General features: G+C 48.3%; 2 protein-coding genes across 2 annotated transcripts in view; one reads left to right on the top strand and one right to left on the bottom strand.

Moving 5' to 3' along the window:
• Positions 1-451: 451 nt before the first annotated feature.
• The window catches only part of LOC146839290 (uncharacterized), a 191,198-nt gene continuing 171,524 nt past the window's right edge, over positions 452-20,125 (top strand). Inside the window, exons 1-2 of the mRNA XM_085651320.1 lie at positions 452-559; positions 12,752-14,409. Of these exons, the coding sequence (XP_085507446.1) occupies positions 12,783-14,409 (1,627 nt within the window). The 5' untranslated portion in view covers positions 452-559; positions 12,752-12,782. The remainder of the gene's footprint in view (positions 560-12,751; positions 14,410-20,125) is intronic.
• Positions 16,440-20,125, bottom strand: part of LOC146839292 (uncharacterized) — a 132,866-nt gene continuing 129,180 nt past the window's right edge. Inside the window, exon 4 of the mRNA XM_085650302.1 lies at positions 16,440-16,654. Within this exon, the coding sequence (XP_085506428.1) occupies positions 16,440-16,654 (215 nt within the window). The remainder of the gene's footprint in view (positions 16,655-20,125) is intronic.

Genomic DNA, 20,125 nt, shown 5'->3' with positions numbered 1-20,125 from the left:
GTGGCACAGACTCTCAGGGGCCCCTCTCCCACTGCAGGAGGCACAGACGCTCAGGGGCCCCTCTCCCCCCCTGCAGGAGGCACAGACGCTCAGGGGCCCCTCTCCCCTTCAGGAGGCACAGACGCTCAGGGGCCCCTCTCCCCTTCAGGAGGCACAGACCCTCAGGGGCCCCTCTCCCCTGTAGGAGGCACAGACCCAAAGGGGCCCCTCTCTCCTGCAGGAGGCACAGACCCTCAGGGGCCCCTCTCTCCTGCAGGGGTCACAGGCCCTCGGGGGTCCCTCCCCCTGCAAGAGACCGGGACGGGACAGGATTCACTGCTTGTGCTGACTCTGCCCCCGGTGACCCGGACACGATCACACTCACAGGAAGAGAGGAGCCGAGCTTCTGCTGCAGGTGTTGTCGCTGCACCCGCTGATCCGGACGTTATTACTCGCACAGTCCAGGGAGAAGCTCAGCAGTGCTTGCTGCGGGTGCTGCCTCTGCCACGGGTCACCCGGAAGTGAAACTGTTCAGTTTCTTACAGAAGAGGGAGAAGGGAGCTTCGAAGGAGGAGAGAGGGTGAGACTTAGGAGGGGCAGAGGTTGGAGGAGGGGCCGGGGCAGAGGAGGGGGGAGGAGGGGCTGGGGCAGAGAAGGAGGGGCTGGGGCAGAGAAGGAGGGGGGAAGGGGGCAGAGAGAGGAGGCAGGGCAGAGGAGGGGGGAGGCGGGACAGAGGAGGGGTCAGGAGGGGCTGGGGCAGAGGAGGAGGGGGGAAGGGGGAAGGGGGCAGAGAGAGGAGGCAGGGCAGAGGAGGGGGAGGGGAGGGGCTGGGGCATAGAAGGGAGGAGGGGCAGAGGAGGGGGGGGTGGAGGAGGGGCCAGGGCAGAGGAGGGGGGAGGAGGGGCCAGGGCAGAGAAGGAGGGGGGAAGGGGGCAGAGAGAGGAGGCAGGGCAGAGGAGGGGCGGGACAGAGGAGGGGTTAGGAGGGGCTGGGGCAGAGGAGGAGGGGGGAAGGGGGCAGAGAGAGGAGGCAGGGCAGAGGAGGGGGGAGGGGAGGGGCTGGGGCAGAGAAGGGAGGAGGGGCAGAGGAGGAGGGGGAGGGGGCAGAGAGAGGAGGGGCTGGGAGAGAGAGGGGGGAGGAGGGGCTGGGACAGAGAATGGAGGAGGGGCCGGGGCAGAGAATGGAGGAGGGGCCGGGGCAGAGGAGGGGGGAGGAGGGGCTGGAAGAGAGAGGAGGAGGGGGAGGGGGCAGAGAGAGGCAGGGCAGAGGAGGGGCGAGGGGAGGGGCTGGTGGCTCAGTGGACTAATGCGTTTACTGCAGGGACCTGTGTTCGACCGCATGGTCACAGGTTCAAATCCCGGAGGGTCTACTCAGCCTTTCATCCATCTGAGGTCGATAAAATGAGTACCATTGAGTTGGGTAACAACAAACATCTGTTATTCAGTGCCAAGATACCCGTAGTGGTGAACGTGCGCTTTACAAATACACATGTTATGTTATGTTATGTTAGGGGCGGGGGCAGAGGTCAGGGGAGGAGAGGGGTGGGGGCCGAGGAGGGTCGAGGAGGGTCTGGGACAGAGGAGGTGGGAAGGGCTGGGGCAGAGGAGGAGGGCCCGGTGCAGAGGAGGGGAAGGGCCTGGGAAGAGCGATTAGGGCTCAGGGCAGAGGTGGGGTTAGGAGGGGCCGGGGCAGAAGAGGGGGGAGGAGGGGCTGGGGCAGAGAAGGTAGGAGGGGCTGGGGCAGAGAAGGGAGGAGGGGCCGGGGCAGAGGAGGGAGGAGGGGCCGGGGCAGAGGGGGAAGGAGGGGGGAGGAGGGACCAGGGCAGAGGAGGGGCTGGGGCAGAGAAGGGATGAGGGGCCGGGGCAGAGGAGGGAGGCGGGGCCGGGGGGAGGAGGGGCAGAGGAGGGGAGAGAGACCGGGGAAGAAGAGGGGGGAGGGTCGGAGCAGAAGAGGGGGAGGAGGGGCAGAGGAGGGGGAGGGCCTGGGCAGAGTGATGAGGAGGGCCCGAGGTAAAGGTGGGGGGAGGTAGGGCCCAAGGCAGAGGAAGTAGGAGGGGTGAGTGCCTAGTTGGCGTGATATAAAACAAAAAAACAAAAACCAGTGGGTGCAGAGAGTTCAGCAGCAAATCAGGGGGCAGCACCAGGTCTCCTGCAGTCCTTGTTTGCAGCAGTGGTAACACTGCATGGTGCAGCACATGAGCTCATACAGATGTGAAGTGCATATGACTTGGGGTCAGATGCAGGGCGCAGCACATAATGCTCACACAGTTGTGCGACCCACAGCGGGGTAAGTTAGGCGTTAGATGTAGTGTGCCTGCCATGAGCATCTCCCACTCATCGTGCAATCTATGAAGTGTGAATGCAGTTCATGTAGTGCCAGCTCTCATAGTATCCCTCTCTGAAGGGGTATTTGCTGAGGGGCTATCGGCCCTTGGAGTATCTTGGGGGTGAAAGGCTCTCTGTCCCCATCCTGCTGCCCCTCCCTCCGTTGATTTAGGGGTGTCTCACCCAAGGCTCACTGGTGGGGGCAGAACATGCATCGGGGAGTATCACAGGTCTTTTCCAGACCAACCCTGTGACCAGTCAGGTCGACCAGCACTCTACAGTTTTACCACACCAGGCGAGGGCTAGCCAGCTCATTACTCCAGGCACTTCCCTTCCGCCTTCTCAGTCTTGTCTGCTCTGGACATAGCTCATCAGCTCCACCCGCGTCTATCTCCGCTGCTCCAGGATGTGGCTTGGAGAATCCATCATGGTCCCAGTAGGTTCCCCCACCTCTGTCAGTGGAAGGCCTGCGATACCATTATAAGGTTGGGAGCTGGCATGCTTCTCTTTCGCTTTCCCTGGGTGCTTCTCTTTCGGTTCCCCAGGGTGCTTCTCTTTCTGTTCCCCTGGGTGCTTCTGTTTCGGTTCGCCTGGGTGCTTCTCTTTTGGTTCACCCAGTTGCTTCTCTTCCGGTTCCCCTGGGTGCTTCTCTTTCGGTTCCACCGGGGGCATTTCTTTCTGTTCCCCTGGGTGCTTCTGTTTCGGTTTGCCTGGGTGCTTCTCTTTTGGTTCACCCAGTTGCTTCTCTTTCGGTTCCCCCGGGTGCTTCTCTTTCTGTTCCCCCGGGTGCTTCTCTTTCTGTTCCCCCGGGTGCTTCTCTTTCAATTCCCCCGAGTGCTTCTCTTTGGGTTCCCTTGGGTGCTTCTCTTTCTGTTCCCTGGGGTGCTTCTCTTTCGGTTCTCCGGGGTGCTTCTCTTTCGGTTCCCCTAGGTGCTTCTCTCTCGGGTCCCCTTGTCGTGTAGTTCCTGTAAACCTATATAGGGGTCTGCATGTTTAGGCAACATACACTGCAGGATTGGTGTCAGATTGTTTCTAGAAACCCCCACCGTGTATGTTAGCCTGTATACTAGCTCGCTCGCAGTGCCAATAGAAACTCCTCTTACCAAGGAGAGAATAGTTCTTGGAAACTATCGAACATGAAAACCCTGATCCCTCAGGATCGGGGAAAACGTGTACTACTTTTCTTTCAGTCACTCGCGCTCACTTAGTCTGAAAGAGATACACAGAATAAACGGTATGGACGTTTTCCAATAAGCATTTATTGAATAGTCGTTCTTCTACTGTAAAATAGGTGTGCTGTAAACAACCACTAGACAGTAACAGATATAAATGATTAGAAGCACTAGGAAAGTAAGAGGATGGTGTATTTCTACCATTTTGCTATAACCATGAATACAGGCAAGTAAATAAAATGCATGACAATAAAATGCGTACTCCTACGATGCCTCCCTAACTAGATGTACCTATCATGTATGTAGGTGTTAAGCTAAGAATCTCTCTAGGATTAAGTCAGTCCCATTACATGAAGTGAGAGACTGTGGGACCCCTTATTGATCTTGCGCTGTACACCCCGCACAGGCTGTTGGACCACTGCGAGCTGGAGTATCTGCATGCATGAACCTCAGCGTCTCGTGTCAGTGTGTCGGCAGGGAAATCCTGATCTCCTCTGTTTGTCTCAGCAAGATGTGATGTTTATATACCCAATGGTCTCCCTAGGGGTTCTACCTTGCTGTGCCACTTGTCGGACTTAGGATGATGTCGGGAATGAACTTTATACATAGCTATTATACAGGAGATGGTAGTCCTGCTGAGTTTCCAAGAATCCTCATGCATACTGTATGAGGCTTTTACCAGGGAGAATCCTGCGTTCTGTGTGCAGTGTCGTATCTAGGTTCCCTAAGAAATGCTATGTGTATAATGTAGGGATGAATATAGGTGAAGGGTTAGGATGTTACCTGAGCCTATATTGGGGTACCTATATGGACTATAACACCCTCGGTGCTTCTCTTTCGGTTCCCCTGGGTGCTTCTCTTTCGGTTCCCCTTGGTGCTTCTCTATCGGTTCCCCTGGGTGCTTCTCTTTTGGTTCCCTTGGGTGCTTCTCTTTCGGTTCCCCCGGGTGCTTCTCTTTCGGTTCCCCGGGGTACTTCTCTTTCGGTTCCCTTGGGTGCTTCTCTTTTGGTTATCCTGTGTGCTTCTCTTTCGGTTCCCCCGGGTGCTTCTCTTTCGGTTTCACTTGGTGCATCTCTTTTGGTTCCCCTGGTTGCTCCTCTTTCGGTTCCCCTGGGTGCTCCGACCCACACACAGCAGTTAGTCTTTTAAAACTTCTCTCTTACCGATGTGCTAGGGGTCAGCAAGATGCTGGATCATAGAGGACTTGTGGGTGGGAGACGCAGCCAGGCCACTGTCTGCAGATGTCTAATGCCATGGGTCAACTATCCTGCATTCCTAGTGGGATGGACCCCCAACCCCACACTATGCTTCAGTCCTTAGGCTTTGTTCAGTACCGTGGACCTGGCTCCAAGGATCTGGGCCCCGGGCTGCACAGCACTGCTTAGTGTTTGGGGGTTCTGGGGGTGCTTACACCATCCCCCTCGTTAACATTGGTCCAGATTTTACTAGGTTTCGCTGCACTTTCTGGTTCTGCTAATTGAAATATTCTCAGTAAATCATCACCGTTTCATCTGCTCTCTCATGCAGGATCGTTCACTTTTTAACCTTGGGCACACGCACCCTCTGCATCTGCTTAGTTTGGGGCGGAAATGAAATGGGCAATCTGCACCATTTTGGTCTTAATTAAATTAATTACTGTCCTTACTCAGAGCCCAAGAGAGCGGCAGACAGAGCCCTATTGTGAGTGGAGGACTCTTGTTGTTTTGTCCCAACTCACTTGGTTGTGTAATGTTTAATAATTGTGAGTCTACATGGCCCACTGTTTTATATGACTCCCTTCAGTTAGCCATAGCTCATTAACAGCACATTGCATTATGATATTTTTGCACCCATACTAACAGTGCTTAAACCCAAACTACATGTCCCAGAATGCTATGTATCCTTGCTAAAAGTTAGGACTTGAGGTGTACTGTGCAATGTGATCACTTTGTGACCTTGTTATAGAACATCAAAGATTCAGTCTGGTCTCAGTGTGTGGTTTTAAACTCCTTTATATTGGGAATGGGTCCATTTGGCGTTCTTACTCATTTTCATAAATACACCCATGTTTTTTTATTTGGGTGAGATTATCACTCTAATGGATTAACAGTTGTGCTAGAAGGAAACAAAAGCGTATTTTTACAGAAAAATATTAGTTTCATCTTTTTTAATACATTCCTAAGCGCTTTTGCCCACAGTTCTATGCATTGAACTCTTTGATATCCAAACTTTGTTCCCTAAAGTATTTTGAGTGTTTTATTAAAGCAGATTTAAAAGCCCAGCTAATTACCCACTAGGGTATCCAGGCCCTGGTAGCCATGCTGCTCGGGTGAATCAGTTGAACAACCAGGTCTTGAGTCCCTCCCTGAATGGAGGTTGAGGCCGGAGGTGGAGGGGGAGGCTGTTCCAGGACTTCGCCGCGAGGTAGGAAAAGGAGCGTCCTCTACGGTTGCTTCGGCGGATGCGTAGCGGTGTGAGACAGGGAGGTGGAGCGCAGAAGTCTGAAGGGTTGGTGGAACCTTAGTTAGTGGTTGATGTTTGCTGGTCCTTGGTTTTGCAGGGCGTTGTAGTTGCGGGTCAGCGTCCTGAATTGACACCTTTTGTGGACAGGGAGCCAGTGGAGTTTCTTGAGGTGTGGGGTAATGTGGGTATGTCTGGGGAGGTCGAGGCTGAGCTTGGCCGCTGAGTACTGTCTGCAGTCTCTTCAGGGTGTGTGTGGAAATTCCTGCATAGGGTGTTGCCGTAGTCCAGGCGGCTAGTAACGAGGGCTTGAGTGATAGTGCGTCTGGTGCTGATTGGGAGACATTTGAAGATCTTTCAGAGCATGCACAGAGTGAAGTAGCAGGCGGAGGAGAATGTGTTGATGTATTTTTTTGGTGAGTTTGTCCAGGAGGATGTAGAGGTTCCGGGCATGGTCTGTAGGAGTGGGTGAGGGTCCTAGTTTAGCAAACCACCAAGAGTCGTTCCACGAGTGGGTGTTGTTCTCGAAGATCAGTTCTTCTGTATTTTTCTGTGTTGAGTTTGAGGCTTGTTTTGCATTCAGTTGGCGACGCTTGTTCACACTAGCATAGGAAACTATAACTTACAGCTCATTGAGATATTAAGGGTTTGTAGAACCCCGGGCAACACATATTTGGGGTCCCTATTTGGAATATATTTGAATTTATTACCACTTTTAGGCTCCATTGAAGTCCCTGTGATGCCAAAAAAGATTGAATCATGTTAAACCTTCAGAACCCGGGACTGGCAAAAGCATTTAAAAGCGGTAGAGGGTGAGAAAGGGAGCTGAGAGATTAGGCAGTTAACTAATAAGGAGTTACATCTAAAATGTATTTAGTGAGTGAGGGGTTGGTGGGGCAGAGAGAGGTGAGGCAGAGAGAAATGAGCTAGAAAGGAGTGGAGAATGGTGAGGCACAGAAAGGTATGAGAGAGAAGGTGAGAGAGGCTAGGTAAAATGACGTGAAGAGAGGATGGAGGTGAGGTAAAGCTAGAGATGAGTTTGTGTGAGAAGGGAAATGGAAGGAGGAAAGATACAGGGATGTAATAGAGAAACAATACACGTGTGGTACAGAAATAGGGATGAGGTAGAGGGAGTTGAGTAAGAGAGCAGGGTTAAGAGTGATAGATAAAGATGTAGGTACAGAGACTGAAAGAGAGGCAAGAGCATGAGAGAGAGGTATAGAAAGATGGAGCAGAGTGAGGTATATTGGATGAGAGGTGAGGTAGATGAAGCTGAGGTATAGAGATCAGAGATAAAAGAGAGAGTGGAGGTACATAGAGAAGTAGAGATAGGTTAAGCGGGACGGTGAGGTGAAGTACAGAGAGAGGGATGAAACACACTAATTTCACTGTATTTGCCACCAACTGCCGGAGAATGTGAGGGTTAAGACCAGGCAGATCACGCAAGCCCGAGAGAATGTGAGGGTTGAGGTTGGGCCAATCAAGCATGCACAGGAGAATGTGAGGGTCAAGCCTGGGCATACCAAGCATGCACAAGAGACTGTGAGGGTTAAGGCGGGCAGACCAAGCATGCACAAGAGACTCTGCGGGTTAAGGCGGGCCATACTATTCGTGTACAAGAGACTGTGAGGGTTAAGGCGGGGCATACTATTCATGCACAAGAGAATGTGAGGGTTGAGGCTGGGCACACCAAGCATGCACAGGAGAATGTGAGGGTTTAGGCAGAGTAGACCATGCATGCAAAGAGAATGTGAGGTTTAAGGCTAGGCATACCAAGCATGCACAAGAGAATGTGAGGGGTAAGTCTGGGTAGACTAAGCATGCACAAGAGAATGTGAGGGTGAAGTCTGGGCAGACCATGCATGCACAAGGAAATGTGAGGGTTAAGTCTGGGCAGAACACGCATGCACAAGAGAATGTGAGGGTTGAGGCTGGGCAGATCAAGCATGCACAAAAGAATGAGAGGGTTGAGGCTGGGCAGACCACGCATGCACAAGAGAATGTGAGGGTTGAGGATGGGCGGACCACACATGCACAAGAGAATGTGAGGGTTGAGGCTGGGCAGACCACGCATGCACAAGAGAATGTGAGGGTTGAGGATGGGCAGACCACACATGCACAAGAGAATGTGAGGGTTGAGGCTGGGCAGACCACGCATGCACAAGAGAATTTGAGGGTTGAGGCTGGGCATACCAAGCATGCACAAGAGAATGTGAGGGTTGAGCGGGGCACACCAAGTGTGCACAAGAGAATGTGAGGGTTGAGGCTGGGCAGACCAAGCGTGCACAAGAGAATGTAAGGGTTGAGGCTGGGCACACCAAGCGTGCACAAGAGAATGTGAGGGCTGAGGCTGGGCATACCAAGCGTGCACAAGAGAATGTTAGGGTTGAGGCTGGTCAGGCCAAGCGTGCACAAGAGAATGTGAGGGTTGAGGCTGGGCACACCAAGCGTGCACAAGAGAATGTGAGGGTTGAGGCTGGGCACACCAAGCGTGCACAAGAAATTGTAAGGGTTGAGGCTGGGCAGACCACACATGCACAGTAAGGAGCAGATATATTATTTCTAGTGCAACGCAGTGCAGCAGTTAGATGCAGCGCTGTGATGTTCGAGGGGGAGAAAGCAACGCTGAGCCAGATTTATGAAATACAGCACGCTGCTGCTCACTACCCCGGCACAAGTACACAGTCTACATAGTGCCATGCAAAACCTTTACACCATAGGGCAGAGGAGTGTGTGCTGTCTAGCATAGGATTAGTACTGGAAACGCACTTACAGTACAAAATCCTATACATAGAGTAATCCTTCTACACTCCACAGATTGTGTTTGTGCTGTGAAGTGCAGGGCAGGTTGTGTTTGTGCTGTAAAGTGCTGCACAGGTTGTGTTTGAGCTGTGAAGTGCAGGGCAGGTGGTGTTTGTGCTGTGAAGTGCAGGGTAGGTTGTGTTTGTGCTGTAAAGTGCTGCACAGGTTGTGTTTGTGCTGTGAAGTGCAGTGCACATGCAATGTGTGGAGTGTTTGAAGAAGTGACAACGTTTCTCCATGTTATCACCTACTTCAGTGGCTTTTTTAACATAAAATTCACAGACCCTCAGTACTCTCAATGTGATGTTGAAGCCTTGTACATTTTTCCATATTTCCGCGCGTCGCTAAAATATGAAGTATCGCGTGTCCATGGTGGTGATAGAAAGGAGGAGTTTATTTCCTTACAGAATGCTCCACCCACTGCTTCCTCCTCAGATAGGGACCCCTTCCAACTCCCTCAACAGCATTCCACATTGGGTGTTGCCTCAAAGACTCTGGGATGTCACAGCTCTGTCCGAGGGACTGCAAGAACTTTGTGTGAAGAGTGAGCCGTGATTATTTGAGGTGTTACATGTGATTGTGCAGATCTGTGCCCACCCTGTGTGTAGGTCTCTGGGAGTAGTTGATGCCTGTGAATGGCTTGGACGAAGCCTAACCTTTCAATACAAAATGTATGGAAGGGATTTGTGTGTGTGAGACAGTGTGTATGTGCTTGTTAGTGATTGGTAGTCTTGGGTGGATGCATTATATATGAGCATGTAAGCGACTGATCAGTCGGATTACTTATTTCCAGTGTGTAGGTCTTTGTGCCTGGAGATGAATTGTGTTTCACGTGTGTGTTTCACGTGTATACGTGCACTGCAGAGCACAATGCCTGTGTAATTGTGCAGCATTGAATATGTGGTTAAGAGATATCTTGTTTGTCACATTAATCCATTTATAAATGAGGTGTGAGGCTGTACAAGTGAGAGTTTGTGTCACATCTGTGAGTATACAGTTGTATGGAGTTTTGAAAGAGTGATGTGTTTTTGTGTGTATGTGTTGCGAACATTTAATGTATGTGTTGCAAGCATTTTGCCAAACACAAGCCTGTCTGCTCCTAGGCACGCCCGGTCGCATCCGCTGGGACCAGGAGTCAGGTAGAATCCTCAATATTTCTCATATTCAGCATAAGATCTATTGTCTTTCATGTACACAGATTTTAGTATCTCCCCCATGCTTGCCTCGTCTTTAGAAGCAAATGGCGTGTATGCCAGCCACACATATAGAGTAATCTGGTACTCAACAGCCCTCACTTTGGACCAACAAACAATAAGACTCTTCTACATCCTCAGATGGAGGAGTCGTTAAAAGCGGCTTTACTAAACCCACCCTCCCTAGGCAAAGATAAGGTAGAAATACTCAAATTATTAGAATCTCCTAAGCCGGGTATCCTGTTCTTAACTGAAACCTGGCTGTCAGAGGAATCTGCTCCAGAAGCCATACCCGAAGATGACCCAAAGAGGACGAGCTCAGAGGAAGGAGAGAGATATCAACAATTATTCACCAGTGGATCCACACATCTCCTTTACAAATTACTCAAACTGAAGGTGCAGATCTGCTTCCCTTCCTCAATTTTGGAATTGATGACTTCAACTCGGACCCTAAAGATAATGAATTTGCTGAGTTAATGATGTTGAATTTACACCAACACATTACACGCTCAGGTCACATAAAACGAAATCCCTTAGATCTGATCTGACTGTATAATTTGAATCGACCCAATATAATCAACCCTCCTTGCACATGGTCCAATGATTATTTGATACATTTTTGTAGTCCAGTAGATTTTTCTAACTTCATCCACAAGCAGGAAATTAAAACCACATGCAAATGGCGAAAAATAAATACAGAGCCAGTGTTATCAACACTTTCAAACCCCTCCCCCCCCTTACCATCAATTGAAGACATTCTCTCTAACGAAAAATAATCAACTCTGTGGCTCAGACGCTAGTGACCCACATCCCTCAAATCCAACAGCGTGTTATAAACCGCACCAGACCAGTGCCCTGGTACAAGCCAGAGTTAAGGAGGGTGAAACCTGCATTGCGTCGACACTGGCGGGAAAGGGATGATAAAGAGAGCAAAATCAAATTTAAAATTGAGCTTATAGACTACAAAGGGAAACCCGTTCCATGCAAAGCCCTTTTAATAGGCAAACAATAAAAATACTTTTTTTATATCCTGAATGATTTGTCGCCCCCAGATGAAATGAGAACTTCCCTGACTCCTATCGAGGCATTCTGTGACAATTTAAATACTTAACAAAAAAGTTCTTTAAAGATAGTATAAACAAATACAGCAGCAGTAGTTCTGAAGGTAAGTATGAAAGATCTCTACCACCCTATCCTAGTTTGAACAAACAAGCTCCATGAATTTATGATCAAGGTCAAATCCGGGTCACCAACTGACCCTTGCCCTCCAGCAGTCATAGAATCTCTGACCTCATCAATCAATCAATCAATCAATCAGCATTTATAAAGCGTACCCCAAGGATATCTGGGCGCTGAGGGTGCTGCGTCTCAGTCGAAAAGCCATGTCTTGAGCAATCCCCTGCAGAGCGTTTTCATCAATTCAGCCGCTCAAGCTGTCGCTCCAAGCGTGTTTCAAAATGCTGTAGAGCTCACGTTACTGAAAAACCAGGGAGAAGTCCCGGATATAAACAAGAATTATAGGCCAATACCTCTGCTCCCTTAACCTGCAACACCTATTGGTCAGAGAACTGTCTTCAAGAGGTTCCAGGCTTTATAACCACACCAGCTCTGAGTTGTTAATTTTTATCGATGGAATGTCAGCCTCACCACTCCAGGTTCAAAATATGATGCAATTTGATGATTACTTGATGAGCTTGAATCAGCTAAAACTGAATATTGACAAAACTGAGATTGTAATTCGAAAGAATAAGACGAATCTTTGGGACCAACTTTACTCACCAACAAAAATGAGATTATTACTGAAGCCTAAACCCGCAGTTAAGAGCCGGGGCGTGATCATCGATAGCAATCTTAGCAAGAACCGGCTGCTGGAGCCGTAGGATCTAAATGCAGATTTATGTCTCAACTACTTAAGAGAATAACCCCCCTCCTCCCACTTTAGGCAAGGAAAGCAATAGCGGCGACGGAGTCCTATCTAGATCGCATTATGCCAACCGAGTATATGTAAGAATACCCAGTATCACCATTCATAGACTACAAGTAATTCACAGCGACACAGCTTGTTTACTACATCATCTACCGAAGTGGACACACGCCACACCTATATTAAAATAACAAATCCCCTCTAAGACCCTCTGCCTCTGCCCTAAAGGGGTGAGAGGTCTAGCCCCTCACTTTATTGCAGACCAGGTGGAAATGCATACACCCGTACCAAACCAGAGATCTCACTTGAATTTACTTTCTATTCTGAAAGTACAGAAGATCAGATCAGGTGGACGCAGCTTTGGTACAAGCTCCTTCATACGGATCTCTCTCCCGGCTAAATCCATTTGAATCTAACTTCAAGTGTTTTTCCAGAAATCTGTCAACCCACAAACCTATTCAGACTAGATTATTCTCCGTTATGGTTTGTTGTCTCCTCTTTTATGTATTTCTGATTCAGTGCCAAGAAACCCCAGGTTGAACATACGCTCTACATATGCAATGACATAACAAGCATTTTGTAGATCCTGTGGAGGTTCGGTATGTTGGCGCGTGCTTCAGTCACTGAACCGAATACTGCAAAAGAGAGGTGTACACTGCAAGTGAGAAAGATAGCGCAGTCAATTTGAGCAGACCAAGTAACAGACATAATGTTGGAAGCACATTTCAAATCAGTGCCTTTCATAATATATGAACTATGTTGTAGGTATTGTGACATTTCAATGATTCCATTTTTTTCTGGTTTTAGAAATGAGCGATGTTCTCTGTTCACACCGGGCTTGGTGAGACGGGAAGGAATATTTTGACCTAACTGTCCTGTGATAACGTGTTGTCTTTTCTCTTTTCCTCCCCTCTGCAGACACTTGAGACTTGAAAATCAGAGTACCAGAATGGACAGAAGACGGGCTCCAGGAGAGAAAGCGACTGCGCAGTGTTCACGTGAATCCGTAAGAGCCACAGTCCCATCTTTACCTCTTCATGACGTCTCAGCTTCAAGATCCCGAAATGATGCTCCGAGGGACCAGGACCTGGAACCGCTATCAGAGAACCTGCCCCACATTATCCTTTTATCCATGCTGACACCTCAACTGGACAGGCCAGGGGATCAGAGCTTGTGTCTTCAGACTGTATTTTCTGATGGGCATGCACCAAAGCAGGACTGTCCACTCTCTTCTCCGACCTATGTTTATGTGCGCCCTGATGAGCCAAGCCTTTGTCTACAGCCAGTGTTGCCAGATCGACATGAATCACAGCAGGACCAGTGCGTGCAGCCTGGGTTTCTAGATGTGCACAAGTCACAGCAAGACCAGTGCGTGCAGCCTGGGTTTCTAGATGTGCACAAGTCGCAGCAGGACCAGTGCATGCAACCTATACAGGAGTCGCAGCAGGACCAGTGCATGCAGCCTGGGTTTCCAGATGTACATGAGTTGCAGCGAGACCAGTGCATGCAGCCTGGGTTTATAGATGTACACGAGTCGCAGCGAGACCAGCGCATGCAGCCTGGGTTTCCAGATGTACACAAGTCAAAGCGAGACCAGCGCATGCAGCCTGGGTTTCCAGATGTACACGAGTCGAAGCGAGACCAGTGCCTGCAGCCTGGGTTTCCAGATGGAAATGGACTACAGCAGGATTGTACTCTATTCAAGTTCCCTCAGACAGATCCTCCAGGCAGATCACTGGAGGCAAACCTGTGTCTTCACTCAGAATTTGTTGACGGGCAGGCACCAGAGCAAGACCAGAGCGTACAGTCAGCGTTCCCAGAAAAGAGGGAACCAGATGAACCCCTGATGCAAGAACCATCCCCATTGTCTACTTATAGCTGGGACCAACAACAGAACCTTTGCCTACGCCCACTTTTTCCTGATGGACGCGAACCACAGCAAAACCACTGTATTGAACCCGTGCTACCAGATGGGAAGGGACCTGATGATCCCTTGGAGGAAGAATTGATGTGTTTTGATTGCCAAGATCCCCAGGAGAACCAGTGTCTACGACCCATGTCACCTGATGGGATGTCATCAGATGAACACTTAGAGTCTGGGCTGTTGTCCTTTGATGAGTTGGGGTCACAACAAACCCAGTGCCTCCAGCAACACCTATGCTTGAAGCAGGAACTTCCTTATGCACAGGATCCAAACGTGATCTACGAGCTAGAATCAATGTGCCCTGAAGCACAGGAACCAGATCAGAAAGACAAGTTGGAACAGATCTGTGCTGATGCACCGGGTTCAGCGCAGAACAACACGGTGGAACCACTGCACACTGCGGCACAGGATCGAGAGAGAGAATCTGTGCGCCCTGAAGCACTGGAACCAGATCAGAAAGACAAGCTAGAACAGACTTGTACTGATGCACATGGTTCAGATCAAAAGTACAAGCTAGAACCTCCCTGTCCTGATGAGCGGGGTCAGTCTGTGCCTCCATCATTCCTAGGACTGGATACAAATTCTGCAGATGAAGACTCAATGGAGAGAGGAAATGCAAAGTCACATTTATTGCCGTCCAAAGCCACCCCAGGTATGTGTTTCGCTATAAATGGACTCTCGGAGAGCAACTAACACATATAACCTCTTCAAAATGCGTATGGTCCAGATTTTACTAAGTCTCCGAGGGGATTGGATGGAACCCACTGGACGATACTGACCCCCAGAGTACGAGTACGCTGGGGGTAGATGTGTCCCTGCATTCTCCTCCTCTGTTTCCACACAGGACTGCATCCTTCCTGTGCAGAAACAGGCCTGGTTATGGGACTCTGCATGAGACAAGCAGGCCAGTAGCCCTCGTCCTTCCTTGTCCGTCCCCATTCCAGGTTGAGGAACTAGAAATAGCGCCATTCATGGGAGGAATTACTGGCCAGAATCACACGTAATAGTCGGATGCAAGTGATATGGTGTTCATTGAGAATCGCAGACATGCGCAGTCTAGAGAGGGAACTGTTTCCTTTTGCATATTTACATTGGGTAAGACGCAGTCGTCTCCTTTCCAGTTCCTGATATAAAAATCCTAGTCTGTATTCGGCCTCAAAAGCAGGGCCGACCAGGGATGTTGTTGTCACTGCAGGGTTCTCCAGGAGTGCACACATCCTCATGATAGACAGATACACTAAGTGATTGGTTATGTGTCACTTGTGAGTTCACCCCAACCTCTAGCTCAGTAAAGAGAGTTAATTGTTTTATGGGCAGACAAACGTAGCCATGATCTCCCTACAGCAGCATCCTGCCTTTAGCAAACTCTTTAAGTATGAAAATGTCATTGCATCATCACACGTAACATGCTGAGTTAGGGTTTGCACACCCATAGTGCGAGTTACGGATTGTGGTTCTAACCATAACTTGCAAATTTCAGGAGTTTGTTCGGCTTTAAGTCTTAACCATATATACACTTTACCCTTGTTTTTAAGTGAATTTCTGATTTTGTTTAAAGACCCATTAAGGTGTTTTAACAGAGCCTTTTACAACTTCACTTGAAGAGTTCCTTTATAAGGTTATGGAACTCTGAGGTGACTTGCAATAATCTTATAATATGCACCAGGTGGTACTTTATCCTGTATAACACATGGTCACACCATCACCTTTGCCACAAACCTTGGTACGTAGCTCCTACATATGCAGCAGCTAACATGTTTGCAAACATGAAGAATGAACATAAAACCTGTTGTGCAAAAGTAAACATTAAAAAACTGTTAGATATTTCTTCCAAAAAGATATTAGAAACAGTTCAATAAAAGTCCATTTAAAAAAAGCTGCAGTAGTTCGGAACGTGTAGAAACATTCAGAAAGATTCCACCCTTCCTTTATCTAAGGAAACTAATAAACATATTCCCTCTGCTTCTCATAGTAAGCTAGTAACATACAGCAGAAGTAAAAAAAGCAAAGTTCTGTTTGTTGCTTTAAACAGCTGCTTCAATTATGCTTCGTGACTCGACCTTCTTTTCACATCAGCTGCTGGCAGCAGGCATTGTGCCCTCAGGACTCGACTGTAATAACTTATAAAAGCCGAGTTCTGACGTCTTTTCTTCATAATCTCTGATTTGGTGCGTCACAAATTGCTGATTATAAAGAAAATAGAGACTGCCATTTATACAGGGATTACAGAATCCCATGGAATATAATTATATATATACATATAATAACTCTGGTACAGTTCAATGAATCTGCACAAAACTATTTGGGATTGGCATGGCTAGTTTCATGCAGTGATTTTTTGTGGTTCTCAAATTAAGCCACTAGTCATTTAAGATAGAGCTAGCTGGACCTTTAGCCCATGAATGGTCCGTGCACCTGGACTCGCGGACCCAAATGTAGAAATATATTGCATCTGATTGGATGAGGGAGCTTTTTCGCCCATCCATTTCGGATACGTAAACCCAAAGTTGGGTCTGCGGACCTGAAGCTGCCTGATTGGCTGGCTACATCTCGAACCATTACATGATGAAGAGACTTGTTCCCCGCATCCTGTAAGAATACTAAAGAAGCCATAAAGAGCTGTGGTGCCATCCTGTCTCTCCCTGGCACAGGGGCTGCCAGATGTTAAAATGTAGAAAAACATTACTGATTTTGAGACAGTTTGGATTCCACATCATGACCCTTGAGGTCTACAAACCTTAGGCAGGTGACTGCGCAGGCCCAGTAATTGGCCTTGTACCCTGGTGGACATTTGTGATGTTCGGAGACCTGCTGCTCGGTCTGAAACCCCATCGATGTCCAATAAGGATGCACAAGTTTGCAAGGGTCCGAGAACCCCAAGAAAGTGTCCGGGAACCCTTAAAAATAAAAAAGAAATAAACATAAGCCAGGCCCTTCAAGGAGTCCCCTGCTGTGCCCAGGCACCGTTGAACACCTGTGCCTGCTTGGAGTTGGCTGCAGGGAACTGTTGCGTGTGTATATGATGGGGAAATAGGTGTCTCCTAGCCCAAAGCTATTGACTTTGGCAATGAGTTTTAGCCATTATGTACACCAGTGTGACTGCTGTCCGGCATGGCTAAAAGTTAGTGGCATGGGGTCGGGTGGGGTAGATAGAACGGGGATAGATTGGGGTAGAGTGGAATGGGGTAGATTGGAGTCAAGTGGGGTAGATTGAATTGGGGTAGATTTGGGTGGAGTGGAGCAGATTGAGGTGGAGTGCAGTAGATTGAGGTGGAGTGGAGTAGGTTGAGGTGGAGTGGAGTAGGTTGAGGTGGAGTAGGATGGATTGGAGTGGGATAGATTGGGAAAGAGTGGGGTGGAATGAGGTAGATTGGAGTAGAGTGGGGAAGACTGGAGTGGAGTAGATTAGAGTGCAGTATATTGAGGTAGTTTGGATTGCGGTACATTGGACTGGAGTAGAATGGAGTGGAGTTGTATAGAGTGGTGTAGGGTAGATTTGGTTGGGGTGGGGTAGTGTGTGGTGGAATTGATTGGAGTAGATTTGAGTGGGGTAGATTGGATGGGGTAGATTGGGATAGGTAAGTTTGGGGTGGAGTGGGGTAGGGTAGATTGGAGTAGGGTGGAGTGGATTAGATTCGACGAATGAGGTAGGTTTGGGTAGAGTGGGGTGGAGTGGAATTGGATAGATTGGAGTGTTGTGGGGTAGATTAGGGTGGAGTGGAATGGGGTAGAATGGGTGGATTGTAGTGGGGTGGATTGAATGGAGTGGGGTAGATTGGATGGGGTAGATTTGAATAGGTACGTTTTGGGTGGAGTGGATTAGATTCGACTGGAATGAGGTAGGTTTGGGTAGAGTGGGGTGGAGTGGAATTGGATAGATTGGAGTGGAGTGTTGAGGAGTAGATTAGGGTGAAGTGGAATGGGGTAGATTGGGTGGATTGGATGGAGTGGGGTGGATTGGATGGAGTGGGGTAGATTGGATGGAGTGGGGTAGATTGGATGAAGTGGAGAGGGATAAATTAGATGGAGTGGGGTAGGATTACAGTGAAGTGCAGTATATTATGGTAGATTGGAGTTGGGTAGATTATGGTAGTTTGGAGTGGGTAGATTGTGGTAGGAGTGTAGATGAGTTGGATAGATTGCAGTGGGGTAAATTGAAATGGAGTTGGGTAAATTGGACTGAAGTAGAGTGGGGTAGATTGGAGTGAAGTCAGATTGCAGTAGATTAGAGTTGGGGTAGATTGAAATGGAGTGGGGTAGACTGGGGTATATTGGAGCAGAGTGGGGTAAATCTGAGTGGAGTGCGGTAGATTGGGGTGGAATGGGGTAGATTGGAGTGTGGTGGGTTTGATTGGGTTAGATTGAGTGTATTAGGGTAGATTGGAGTGGGATGGGGTAGATTGAGTTAGAGTGGGGTAGATTTCAGTGGGTAATTTGGGAATGGATAGATTGGAATGGGGTGAATTTGAATGGGATGGATTCGGGTACTTTGGAGTGGGGTGGATTGGAGTTGGGTAAGTGGTGTGGAGTAGAGGGGCGTGGAGTGTTGTTACATGGAGTGAGTGGCATAGATTGGAGTGGAGTGGAGTGGAGTGGAGTTGACTGGCGTAGTGTGGAGTATACTTAGTGTGGTAGCGCACTGCCATTACAAACAACACATTTTCAATTGAAATGATCATTACATTTACACCGAAATATGGTTTTATTGCACATAAATGATAATGTTTGCAAATGTCATCCCCTAGTGTATTGATGTGTTTCAATCATACTCAAATATTGTTCTCCACACTTCAGTAATACAAAACAAATGTGCTTTATTTGTACTAATTCTGAGATATTCTGAAATATCAGCACAGTTCTTTTTTTTAGGTCTTGCCGCAACAGCGCTTTACTTTGTGGGCTTACTGCCCACTCATTGCTTTTTATTTGTTTCTTCGAATCTCCTTTAAACAGCCTTGCCTCCAAATGGCTAATCTTTCCTACTTGTCCCTCCTTTTCGTAGATTGTTCCCTCCCATGGAGCAGCGTCCCGTTACTTGTATCCTTGCAATAGTCCCATATTATCAACTGCTTTAGGCACTTTTTCTTTTTCTTTGTCTAAGAGCACTTCATATGAGCACTTTTTACACTCGCTCCAAGCTTTTTTGTAAACGGCTGTAATTCTTGTTCTTATTTCGTCACATTTGCTGTTCATTCACAGACCGAGATCAAATGTCAGATGATGTTTCCCCTAAAACGCTTGTTCTTTCTCTGACTTCAAAGTAAGAGAGCCAGTTTCTCACCGTCCCACTCATCGCTGCTTGCCTCTCCTAGCTTGTTATTTATAAAAGTAAATTACTTCATTTTCTTGCCTTCACCACCTCCCCTTCGCATAATGTTAGCAGCAGTTTCAACTAAAGTGCTCATGTCTGCGGCTGCCGACCAGAAGCTTCACTGTCGACTGTAAAGTTGGCACCTAAGGTAATGGAAGGACGGCTTGGGGTGGAGGGGACATTGGCATGTGCAGAGGGCCGTGCCATTGAAGTATCTTCTGGCAGCTCTCACCAGCAGCATCATGACGCGACCCTGCCACATCTGTACAACGTTTCCGGGCCGAAAGCAGTATAGGATAATAGATCTATATTCTTTAACCAGTCTGTTTGCTACGTACAATCCACTGTACTAAATGACATGAGGTATTCTTAGTACATGTATTTCTAAAATGTCACATGTTGTAATATTTAGGACACATACTATTGTAATGCAAGTTGATCTCTAGTAATGTTTAGGACATGTATTATTTGTAAAGTAGAAATGCTTTCCACTTAATAGTGAATATACATACTTGGTAGTTTGTTTAAAGGACTAATCAAACCATGTGTCAGAAGTACAATGCTATAGATTTGTGAAGCACTCTGATACCCAGTTGGGTCATGTTCGCGATATATAAAACTCGGTATGAATAAATAAATAACACACCTGAGTGTGGGGAGACCCCCCCCCCCCACCTGGTGCCTGCTGTGAAGGAGGTGTGCGAGGGCTGTAAAATTACCTTCACGCCCTGCAAGGCCAGCGCCCTCGATGCTGCCTGCGCACAGCCATACTGAAGCAGAAAACCATCAGGACATCACAGGCATTTAACCCAATACCGTGAAAGACGGCAAGCCCGTAGGCTGATTTGGAAATGATTGGGCGCTTTACTAATGTTATCTTGAGGAAAATAGTCAAAGTACGGCGGCGTGGCCAAACTACTTTTCAAAAATAACATACACTGGGAAGAGACTTCTCAGGCTCTGATTGTGGGCTGGGATTCCCTGCAACAGAAAGCAACCGTATGTAGCTTCTTCTCAGACTAATGGTCCCCTTTTCCGGCATTCCGAAAAAAAATTT

Source organism: Triturus cristatus, chromosome 4_1 (assembly GCF_964204655.1).
Source record: "Triturus cristatus chromosome 4_1, aTriCri1.1, whole genome shotgun sequence".
In the NCBI taxonomy this organism is placed as follows: Eukaryota; Metazoa; Chordata; class Amphibia; order Caudata; family Salamandridae; genus Triturus; species Triturus cristatus.
This window is presented reverse-complemented; position numbering and strand designations above follow the sequence as displayed.